The sequence below is a fragment of the Poecilia formosa genome, unplaced genomic scaffold (assembly GCF_000485575.1).
Source record: "Poecilia formosa unplaced genomic scaffold, Poecilia_formosa-5.1.2 Scaffold396, whole genome shotgun sequence".
Taxonomy (NCBI): domain Eukaryota; kingdom Metazoa; phylum Chordata; class Actinopteri; order Cyprinodontiformes; family Poeciliidae; genus Poecilia; species Poecilia formosa.
The window spans coordinates 193,361-205,315 of NW_006800335.1; the positions used below are offsets into that span (position 1 = coordinate 193,361).

Below are 11,955 nucleotides of genomic sequence, written 5' to 3' on the forward strand. Positions count from 1 at the left end.
AAACAGTGTCTTCAGTCAGAGGCTGTAACACAGACTGCTACAGGAGGTCCTTCCTGCTCACAGCCATCAGCATCAACAACTCTTTGAAGGACCTTGAAATAATAAGATAAACATTAGATCTAAATGGCAATTTAACTAACACTGAATTAAACAGAACATCACGTGCTGTGATACCAACGAATGCCCTATTAATATGTCCAGCTGCATATTATTTTATAGTTGATGATCCAAAGTGAAGGAAAAGACAGTGTTTACAGTAGCTTAAGATAAACCACAAGCTCAACAATAACATGCTACTATGGATCAGACTGAACATTTAGATTTTTTGTTCATCCACAAGAAACCATTAACTAGTTTACATTAACTAGACCACTTCAGTGCTTACTGGTCCTCTAGAGCAGGGGTGGGCAATCCTGGTCCTCGAGGTCAGGTGTCCTGCAGCTCTTAATGTCTCCCTGGTCCAACACACTTGAATCCAACAGCTTGAATCACCTCCTCAGTGCAGTCAGGTTCTCCAGTCCTACTAACGACCTCATTATTTGACTCAGGTGTGTTGAAGTTGAGACACATCTAAAAGTTGCAGGAGACCGGCCCTCCAGGCCTGGAGTTGCCCACCCCTGCTCCAGATTCTGCTGTCAGTTAGATTCCAGCTATGGATTAAAAATAAATTATTAAATTCAAAAATATTTAATTAATTCCAAAAGAAAATTAAATGGTGTAACTCCCATTACCTCTCATGGCTGTGTTGGAAAATGTCAGTAAGCTTTGCAAATTTGGCAATACAAAGTATTAATGCATTTATTTTCTTTAATCTTAAGGCTTTTTAAAAGGACAATGTAGAACTCAAGTTTTTAAATGTTATAATTTTATGCGCTGAAAAAGTTAATTCCTACTCAGCTTTACTCATTGCCAGCAGCTAAACTTCTCCTCAGTAGTAGACATGCGAACTGACGCCATGATGTTTTTTCCTACAGCCCTCAGTATATGAACGAAGCGGTCCGTTCAAACTCTCCCGATTACCTGCTTATCAGTTATGTTGACTCGGTGGCCCACGACAAGTAACATTAGGGGGGAAAAGAGCAGGACACTTCACGTAGATAAATATTTCTGGTCGAGTCAAACTTTATAGTAGAGGTTGGGAAGTCATGAGATAATGGCGCCACGTGCTCGAAACGAAGAAGGACGAAGCTTAGCGAGATATAAACGCACACAAAAGGTAACAAGTTATGTTGCTTTTTACGCTTTAACCACTTGCCAGGTTAGAATATGAAAGAAATAAGTATGGAAACTAATAACTTACCGAACAAGGTAGATCCCATCACTTCCGTTGCTTTTTAACTGCATAAATCCGAGTTGGGAAGTGACGTCACTCTGCAGAAAATTCATACTTTCCAAATGGAAGTACTTCTTGGACTTTTATTTAAGTATTACTCTCCTTTGAGATACGTTTACATTGCGTTTGAATAAATGCAACGTAGATTACGCAGGAAAGGAAATGAGAAAAATCGGACTTAAAACCATTATTTGAATTGCGAGGATAATGTTTAGACGGGCGTAGAGCCCACTATTGGCTAAATAAGGTATTGAAGCAAGTAACCCAATTTTTAAACGACACACACGGACGAACAGATGACTTTCAGACAACATTCAGACTCTCTACAATGACAAAAAAGAGAGATTTTGTCAGAAATATTAACCACCATAAAGGTTTTAAATATATTAAAATTCGGCGAACGTCAAGTCTGAACATTTGTTTATTTATTGTTTATTAAGACATAGAAGAGACGTTTGCATTAGAATAACAGCAAGAGTAACAAAAAAAATCTTAAAAATTTATTTTGTAGGGAGAAATAAAGCTCTTTGTAATGCCTCCGTTTTTTTNTGAAGTTGAGACACATCTAAAAGTTGCAGGAGACCGGCCCTCCAGGCCTGGAGTTGCCCACTCCTGCTCTAGATTCTGCTGTCAGTTAGATTCCAGCTATTGATTAAAAATAAATTATTAAATTCAAAAATATTTAATTAATTCCAAAAGAAAATTAAATGGTGTAACTCCCATTACCAGCTGCCTCTCGTGGCTGTGTTGGAAAATGTCAGTAAGCTTTGCACATTTGGCAATACAAAGTATTAATACATTTATTTTCTTTAATCTGGCTTTTTAAAAGGACAATGTAGAACTCAAGTTTTTAAATGTTATAATTTTATGCGCTGAAAAAGTTAATTCCCACTCAGCTTTACTCAATGCCAGCAGCTAAACTTCTCCTCAGTAGTAGGCATGCGAACTGACGCCATGTTTTTTTCCTACAGCCCTCAGTATATGAACGAAGCGGTCCGTTCAGACTCTCCTGATTACCTGCTTATCAGTTATGTTGACTCGGTGGCCCAGGACAAAGTAACATTAGGGGGAAAAAAGCAGGACACTTCACGTAGATAAATATTTCTGGTCGAGTCAAACTTTATAGTAGAGGTTGAGAAGTCATGAGATAATGGCGCCACGTGCTCGAAACGAAGAAGGACGAAGCTTAGCGAGATATAAACGCACAGAAAAGGCATCGGCAACAAGTTATGTTGCTTTTTACGCTTTAACCACTTGCCAGGTTAGAATATGAAAGAAATAAGCATGGAAACTAATAACTTACCGAACAAGGTAGATTCCATCACTTCTGTTGCTTTTTAACTGCATAAATCCGAGTTGGGAAGTGACGTCACTCTGCAGAAAATTCATATTTTCCAAATGGAAGTACTTCTTGGACTTTTATTTAAGTATTACTCTCATTTGAGATACGTTTACATTGCGTTTGAATAAATGCAATGTAGATTATGCAGGAAAGGAAATGAGAAAAATCGGACTTAAAACCATTATTTGAATTGCGAGGATAATGTTTAGACGGGCGTAGAGCCCCCTATTGGCTAAATAAGGTATTGAAGCTAGTAACCCAATTTTTAAACGACACACACGGACGAACAGATGACTTTCAGACAACATTCAGACGCTCTAAAATGACAAAAAAAGAGATTTTGTCATAAATATTAACCACCATAAAGGTTTTAAATATATTAAAATTCGGCGAACGTCAAGTCCGAACGAACGTTTGTTTATTTATCTATTTTTTATTAAGACATAGTAGAGACGTTTGCATTAGAATAACAGCAAGAGTAACAAAAAAAATCTTAAAAAATTATTTTGTAGGGAGAAATAAAGATCTTTGTAATGCCTCCGTTTTATTGGAAGTTTTTTTAAAGCAACATTTATGAAAACGTCCGGAAGACGTTCAAGAACGTTCAAACAACATTCGGAAGTATGCACTTTGTATAAGAAGTGAAAAATAAAAATTTGATAAAAAATAATAACAGTCATAAAAGCTTAGCGAGCTTAAAAGTTTTAAAGAAATAAAATCTAAATCAAGTGAAATGACAGCAAAAAAAGAATTTTATTTGGGAACGAATGTTCAGAGTGAATGTTCAGACAACGTTTGCTGAACGTCAGGTCCGAACATTCGACGTTCGACTTTCAGACTACGTTCACGGACGTACTCCGAACATTTTCTTGCTAGCAGGGAACACATAAATTACCGTGGCGATTTCTTTTGTGCAGCTAACCTGCTCCAGACCAGGCTAACAGTCAGCTTAATTAAACTGTCTTTGCTTAAACAGTTAAACAAGAAATTGTCCCTTCAAAACAAAAACTTCACAACTCAAAAAAGAAGTTAACCATCGGTAAAGCTAATTAAATTCGATATAGCTTATACATTCTAAGTTATTTGCACACAATGTACTCAACATTTCATCCACATACTTCCCAGATACTGCAAAAGTATTCTTATATTTAATCTTGACCTATTGTGTTTGTTCTGTATAAATATTTCTAAGAGGTAGGACAGAAAAAAGTAACATGAGTGAATCTGCTGTCAGATTAACATGTTATAATATTGACTTCCACTGTTCATTTATTTGGCTAAAGTTGTTTAATAGAGCATATGACAGGTATGATTATGATGTTTTTTTTTATTCAAGAATGGTTTAGAAATTTATATTTTACGCTATATATGCATTCAATCGATCCACTATTGTTTCCTGTATTGGAGCAGGAGGGGTTTTTTTCCCCTTAGCATGATGTGCTTCAATTCCTCATAATCCTCAATATAAGGATGATCTCTTGTTCTCTTGAAATCTGTGGACACATATTCACCTGAATTACTTCATCCTGGGCTGACACAGCTGCACCTCCTGTGCCTGGTTTGGTCTTTGTGAAACAGGCGGTCAACAATCAACTCAGTTAATCCAGTAGGAATCGGCCAGAACTCCAGCAAACTATCGTGAGAAACTTGTACAAGAAATCTCAAAAGGTTTGACCCATGTCCTACAGTTTTTAAAAGACAGTTACCCCAGATACTGACCAAATGTACGTACATTTTTGAAATGTAGAATGTAGCTGCGGCAAGAGCACACCTTTGCGCTCTGACACAATTGCGCGTAAATGTTATTGTTCTCAATAACTTTTCTAACATTTAGCAAATACAATTAATTTTGATTATTCTGACTGATCTAAGATGAGATAAGTTTGGTCTGATTTAATTTCAGACAATGAGAAAAAAATCTGTGTGTCTATTTAGTTGCTGTATTTAAACTTCTGGTTTCAACTGTATGTTAGAGGGAATGACTATTTAGTGTAGCATAGTTCATTTTCATACTTCAGTACTGCAACTGCAAACAGAACTTGTTTTTAAAATCCAAATCAGTCATGTCGTAAAGCATGAAATATATTATTTTCTGACCAGACAAAACTTTGCTTTTCTGTAAAATAACACCAGCCTTGAGCTGTGTGAGTGTGCTTCACAGGACTGGGCTGTTGTGTGTTGCACTTTTTCTGATGAACAGTTTTTCTTGTTTCTCATCAGTACTCTGTGTACCTAACTTTACCTTGCTGTCCTTCTGCAGGCAGTAGAACCAGAGCAGCCTTTCCATAGCTCTCAGGTTCAGAGCGTGATCCAGTCCAGCATGTCGGCATTAAGGCCCCTGAGGACCCTTCTGTTTGGAGGACATTACAGTCTGACCCGTTTCTGCTCAGGCTTTGTGTCCAGAATTAGGTTCAGGAGCTCACATGCAACTGATTGATTGATTGATTGATTGATTGATTGATTGATTGATTGATTGATTGATTGATTGATTGATCTCTTCAGGTACATAAACAAGCTGAAGGAGAATGATGCAGCATGTCTTTCAGCACTGCAAAATGGGCACATTTTCCTGTTTCATCGTCTCATGCCGCTGCTGCAGTGCAGTGCTCCGGAAACCTTTAGACCTATTGCTCTCAGCTACTCAGGTACACAACCTCAGAAAATAAAACAAACCTCAGATAGACATCCTCAAAAAAGGAAGTACAAGATCAGTCACCGAGACAAACCTCTGACCCAGAATGATACAGACACAACTTGACATAGTACCTCAGACCTAACCCTAATGTAGAACCTGAACATCCATTATCTAACATAGTTATCTTTAAAAACAATAATAGATTTTATTTGAAATAAAATCTATTATCTTTAAAAATAATAATAGATTTTATTTATAATGCCCTTTTCATATTTAGATCACAAAGAACAGCTAAAAAGAAATATCTTAAGGCCTTTTTTTAAAAACAGTCAGTACATTGTGGTGCCCTCAGAGTGTCAGGTCGGGCATTCCATAGACATGGAGCGAGAAGGCTCTATCCATGGTTCCTAGTTTTGTTTTGGGTATGTTGAGAAGGTCTGAGTTGGTGGAGCGGAGTGGGGGTCACCAGGGGAGCAGGTGCTTATCTCCAGCAGTCAACGGGCGAGTAGCAGGGTAACCTGATGATTGTTCTTTGGCTTTATCTTCTAGAAGTCCAGTCAGTTCTGCATAAAAGTGGTTCTGATGGATCCTTGCTAAAAGAATCCATCCTGATTGGCTGTTCTGAGCAGAACCATGCTCAGTTCTGTCTGGATGTGGGTAAGAGCATGTTGGACTCTTTCTGTCTGTCACTTCAGAGTTTGAGAAAGATTTTGCCTGATTGAGTTCTGGGGATTCTATTTGGATTCTGATATGTTTTCAGGAGAACTGGATCCAGCAGCAATCTTAAGGAATTGTAAGGGAACATTCATGGATCTCAGGAAAGCTTTCTTTCTCCTAGAAGGAGCTGAGGCACCTCTAGTCGCCAAAGTGAGTAACTGCTGCTGGACTTTCTTGTTCTGTTTTTTGTGATAGACCAGAACTCCAGATTTTCTTCATGGAATCTAATTCGTGTTCTGGTCCTGATATCGGTGTGTTTCACAGGCTCAGGCTTTGCTACGTTGGCACCAGATTAACAGGTTCTGTGGCGCTACAGGACAGCTGACCCAACGGAACCAAGCTGGAAGCCAGAGGGCCTGCAGCAGCAGCTCTATTGTCTACTACCCAAAGGTGTTAAAAAAGAACCAAATAGGGTCAGAGTCTGTCTTAGTTAAAAATCTGTACTGGTTCCATCAGAACTAATCAATTCAAAAATCTGAACAAGGACTGTCCTGGAATGTTATCCCAGAACCAGACCAGGGGCCTCATGTATAAAGCGTGCGTACACACAAAAACTGTGCGGTGCCATGTTTTATGCACAAGTCAGCATGTATAAAAATGAATGTGAAGTGAAAGTTTGCAGCAGCCACGCAAACTTTTTCTGTGGACAGTAACAAACTATAAAGCACCAAAATTCACCTAAATACACTGAAATTTGATTCTATCCAGTGTTATTTTGTCTCATAAAGATGTAAGTCATTGGTCTGTGCGCCGAAGCGCATGAAATGCATCTGCAGAGTACGGTAATTTAATTCTCACTGAAAAAGAAGCAGGGTTGAATCAGCAGATTAACTCCAAACAGGCCAAGTTTGATTATGTTTAAGGTTGATTAAGTTGTTTGTCTACACAATCACACATATTTAAGTAGCTGCGGCAAGAGCACACCTTTGCGCTGTGCCACAATTACACGGCACAACGTGATTGTGGAGTGCTTTGGCTCTGATGGAGAACATCACCAATAGAGGGATTCAGGGGAGCGATTGATCAGAGATCATATTGGTCTGCTGGGAAATGTTGATGAAAGTCCAGCTGCAGTCATCCTTCAGTCGAGCCATGCCCACTTTGTGAATGTGCCTTTATGGACAGAAATCAGCTCTATTCTGTAAATGTACAACACATGATTCCTCTAGTTAGAATAAACATCCAAATTCCCCATTCAAAGGTCTCTCTGACACACTGTCTGTCTATAAATCCCAGCTGAACACTCCATTGTTCAAACAGGCATTTGCATGATCCCTTTATTTACATTTTTTTTATTTGGATGTTTTTCTTTAAAATGTATTAGTTTTTATTTTTTATGAGTTGACCTTGTGTGCCCTGAAAGCACCTTTTAAGTAAAATATATCATTGGTATGTGCGCCAATTATTATTATTAATAATAATAATAATATATTATATTATTATTATTATTATAAATATTTATACTGCTACAAGCAAGGACCGTTGACATGGTTATTGCCTCACGTGGTGGCAGACCTCCGGATATTTATACTAATTTACAGTGATTCTTGAGAATAGGGACAAAATGGGTTTTAATTTTCCCATATTTTTTTTTTATTATTTCTCAACCTTATGTATGCAAATATGACAAATAATGTTTAGAAAATATGAAGATGCTAAGGTACAGGCTCCCAGTTGCGAATTTTTAAAAAAAAAATTACATTTTTAATCGACCTGACCCAAAACTTTGTCATCANTAGTTAAAAATCTGTACTGGTTCCATCAGAACTAATCGATTCAAAAATCTGAACAAGGACTGTCCTGGACTGTTATCCCAGAACCAGACCAGGGGTATAAAGCGTGCGTACACACAAAAACTGTGCGGCGCCATGTTTTATGCACAAGTCAGCATGTATAAAAATGAATGTGAAGTGAAAGTTTGCAGCAGCCACACAAACTTTTTCTGTGGACAGTAACAAACTATAAAGCACCAAAATTCACCTAAATACACTGAAATCTGGGCTCGAAAAACGGCTCGAAATGTCTTGAAATTCCAAGCTCCCGACTTGAGACTTGACTCAACTTTTGCCTGGTCTTTATTTGAGATTTCACTCGGACTTGAGGACAAAGACTTACTTGAGACTTGCAAAACAGTGACTTGGTCCCACCTCTGGCATTTAACATATTTATTTTAGAAATATGTGAATGTTTGTGAGTGCAATTTAAAAATGTGGCTGTGGTGTAAAGTGGTTTGAATGGTCAAATTGCTTCCGAAGTTCAATCCATTTATTCTTGAGATTCACACAGCTGAAGTTTAATTTCTAACTAGGTAACTTCTAATGGCGGTTGGGTGCACTGGACTCTCTCGCTGAGGTTTTCAGAGCAAATGGAAGAAAATACAAATGCTTGTCTTTCTAAAAACGTTAAACACCATGTATAACTTTCTTCCCATTTTATAGCAGACAGCCACTTGTACTGTACTGCTGGAAGTTTCTTTCTCATAAATGGGAATTTTCCTCTCTACTGTTGCGAAAATGCATGCCCTGAATGAAAGATTGCTGTAAAGTAAATGACAACGCAAGTGATAGCCTATTGGTAATAAAATAAGATAATTTATTTGTCTCCCATGGGAGAAATTTGTCTTAGAAGAGGAGACAAAGCTGCAGTACAGCAAAGACTGAACATTGCTGTTGCAACATGCTGGTCCAGGACCTGAGTGAAGTTGGCCGCCCCACCTTCTTCAAATCAGACAAAATTGGTGTCAAACGTTTGTGCTACGTTTGTGCTGGTTGGTCCAGGAGGAGTGAATCCTGTCAATGCAATCTGACGGGTTTCCTTAGAAACTTTTTAGATACTTTGTGTAATAAAGTGAGCTTAATGATTATTTCCTAACTAGGATCAATTGAAATGTATGTGATTTATTTTGTGAAGTGTCTCAAGGTAACATTTGCTGTGAATAGCTGCTATATAAACTGAACTGAACTGATTTGAAAGCCATTGCATGACTGAAATGAGTCTGAATTGATCCAGATCAAAGTTAAAACAGAAGCAGAGTTAAGTCAACACATATCAGTGGATATTTGACTATCAGTCTGATCAGTGAATGGTTTTCCTTCAGATGTCTCCAGTGGTGATTGTCCTGGTGTCTGATGGGAAACGTTGTTTGTTGGGCCGTCAGTCGTCCTTCCCTCGTGGGTTGTATAGTGCTCTTGCTGGCTTCTGTGACATAGGTGAGTCTCACCAGTTGTTGATACACCTAGTAATGTCCTAAAGCAGGGGTTCTCAAATCCAGGCGTCAAGGGCTGGTGTCCTGCAATTTATAAATCTACCCCAGGTTCAACACACTGTAATCACAAAGCTGAATTACCTCCTTAGTGCAGTCAGGTTCTCCAAAGTCCTACTAGTGACCTGATTGTTTGACTCAGGTGTTGTGAAACAGAGACATATCTAAAACCTGCAGGACATGATCCCAGTCCTAAAGTAAACCTGGTAGGTAATATGTGAGTGTGTGTTGCTTCTAGGAGAGACTCTGGAAGAGGCTCTGCGCAGGGAGGTAGCAGAAGAGGTGGGTCTGGAGGTACAGAGCATCATCTACAGTTCATCGCAGCACTGGCCATTCCCTAACAGCTCTTTCATGCTGGCCTGCCATGCCACTGTTAGCCCCGCCCACTCTCAGGTGACTAGGCCTTTTAAAAGTTAACACTTGCAAACAGAGTTTCTGATAAACTTTAGGTTAACTCAAATCAGTCGGGATAAAATAGTTAGAATCCGTTTGTATTGGAGCTCTGCTTTAAATGAGCAGATAGAAGGTAAAAAAAAAAAAAAAAGAAAAAGCACTGACCGCTGGGAACTAGCTGCAGGTAAAATGTGTAGTTAAATGTAAGTCACATATTATGTGACCTGTTTTTGTTCCAGCTGAATGTGGACCACTTGGAGCTGGAGGATGCTCGCTGGTTTACTGAGGAAGAAATCACATGCGCTCTGCAGGTAAAAGCTCCACCTTGGAGAGATCATCGACCTGCTGTCTGGCTGCCTCCCAAACATGCTGTTGCTCACCGCCTTATCATGGAGTGGAAGGAGCAGCAACACAGCAAGGACACAGAATGATGTTTCAATGTGTTGAGGAACAATACAAGAACTCATGAAATAAAGTCCTACTGTATTATCCCTACCTATGTCATCTAGACTCATTCTGAGAGTAAATCATCCTGGTTTACTCATGAACTGGGCCAGAGCTGTCCAAAAACTAGCTAGCATGTTGATAAAGTTCTCCCAATATGATTATATTACTTATTCATTGTCTTACACTCTTCTCCCTAGTGGGGTCGTGAGGGGTGCTGGTGCATATCTACAGCGGTCACTGGGCAAACGGTGGGGTCACCCAGGACACCACTCCATCACTAGGCAACACAGCAACAGACAATCATGTACATACACACCTAAGGAGAGTTTAGAGAGACCAATCAACCTAACAGTCATGTTTTTGGACTGTGGTAGGAAGCCAGAGTGCCTAGAGAGAACCCACGCATACACAGGGAGAACGTGCTAACTCCACGCAGAAAGACCCAGGCTGGCTGGGATTTGAACTCAGTTCCTTCTTACTCCCAGGCAACAGTGCTACCAACTGCACCATTGCAGCCCTGTTACTTATTATATTACTTATTTTATTGCTGAACTTATAAACAGAGTGTGACACAGATTCAACAAGAGCTAGCTGTCGAATTTGTAGCACAGAAATGTTCACACAGTAAAAACGGATCCTTTTAGTCTCATTTCAACCTTAACAACCAAAGCAAAAGAGTCAAAAACTTATTTTTCCTCAGCCAACCGCCATAATTGGAACAACATCCAGGCTATCTTAGAAACAGATGAGATTAACTGACTATGGAGACATTTTTGTGTGTGTCCCTGCTGCTGTATTCCTCTGGATTAAGTTTTTTCTCTGATGGCAAACATCAGCTTCTCTGTGTTTGTGTGTCTGCAGTTCTCAGAAACATAAAGTAGGACATTCTACCTTTCAAACTTCTGTGCAGCTTACTTGGAGCCCTTGTACAAAGGCAGGCCCCTGAAGGGATTCAGGCTGTTTTCCTAAAGAGACAAACCTCACAACAAATGTCATCTTGTGGCACTTTCCAGAAAAAGTCATTTTAATTCAATCACACACTAGCAAATATCGGGTTAATACGGCAACTTCACAGCTGCAGCTGCAGAGAGTGTAATTAATCCGGGGGGGCACTCGTTTAATAGACGGTAAATTGCGAAAATAACTTGCTGGATATTGAAAGTTCCGGTTGTTATGGATACATGGGTAAGTATATCATCTCACAGGACATTTAAAGAACTACTTACAATTAAAATAAGGAAGATTTATTTAGTCAGACGTTTGAAACGTAGGTGTAAAGAGATCCGTCTGGGGGCATTGGACCAAACGGCCCGCCTCAACTAAACTGTAGATACAAAGATGTCTGCCAATCAGAATTCTAGCTCCCGTGTTCTTGACCAATGACTGTAAAACGTTTTGTAGAAAAGAAGTTCATGCGTTCGGTTAAATCAAATGCGATATGAAAGAAGATTGAGTTTGTCTCACCCGGTAAAGAAACACATTTACTTGAGAAAGGAATTAAAAACAGGTGGCGCTGGGCAAAGGAAAGGGGACAAGAAGGGAAGCTGGTGGAAATTTTTACAAAAGGGAGGTGCTGGGATTTCTTTGGGGGCGTTTGGTGGAAGGTAAACTTTACACCTACAATCACAACAATACCAGTTTAGACTTTGAGCAACTTCCTAAAACTGTATTGTGTAACATTAAAACATGCTGCAACTGTATCGATCATAGACATAATATAAGGATAGACGCCTCATGGACCGCTCTCGCCTATTGTCGCTGACGAGATTTAGGGCGGCCATCTTGAGCGGTACACCACTCCACTCAGCGTTATGTGTTTAGCAGGC

General features: G+C 39.3%; 1 protein-coding gene across 5 annotated transcripts in view; it reads left to right on the forward strand.

Moving 5' to 3' along the window:
• Positions 1-11,344, forward strand: part of nudt13 (nudix (nucleoside diphosphate linked moiety X)-type motif 13) — a 30,662-nt gene extending 19,318 nt beyond the window's left edge. For 2 of the 5 annotated variants that reach the window (XM_007576076.2, XM_016662937.1), the window contains 8 exons: positions 4,936-5,084; positions 5,178-5,320; positions 5,860-5,967; positions 6,071-6,177; positions 6,292-6,417; positions 9,125-9,236; positions 9,528-9,682; positions 9,922-11,344. In XM_007576076.2, coding sequence (XP_007576138.1) covers positions 4,996-5,084; positions 5,178-5,320; positions 5,860-5,967; positions 6,071-6,177; positions 6,292-6,417; positions 9,125-9,236; positions 9,528-9,682; positions 9,922-10,113 — 1,032 coding nt within the window. In that variant the 5' untranslated portion in view covers positions 4,936-4,995 and the 3' untranslated portion in view covers positions 10,114-11,344. Of the gene's footprint in view, positions 1-3,389; positions 5,085-5,177; positions 5,321-5,859; positions 5,968-6,070; positions 6,178-6,291; positions 6,441-9,124; positions 9,237-9,527; positions 9,683-9,921 lie in introns of those variants that run through there. The other 3 variants (XM_016662938.1, XM_007576074.2, XM_016662939.1) reach the window with 3 other exon arrangements.
• The last annotated feature ends 611 nt before the right edge of the window (positions 11,345-11,955 follow it).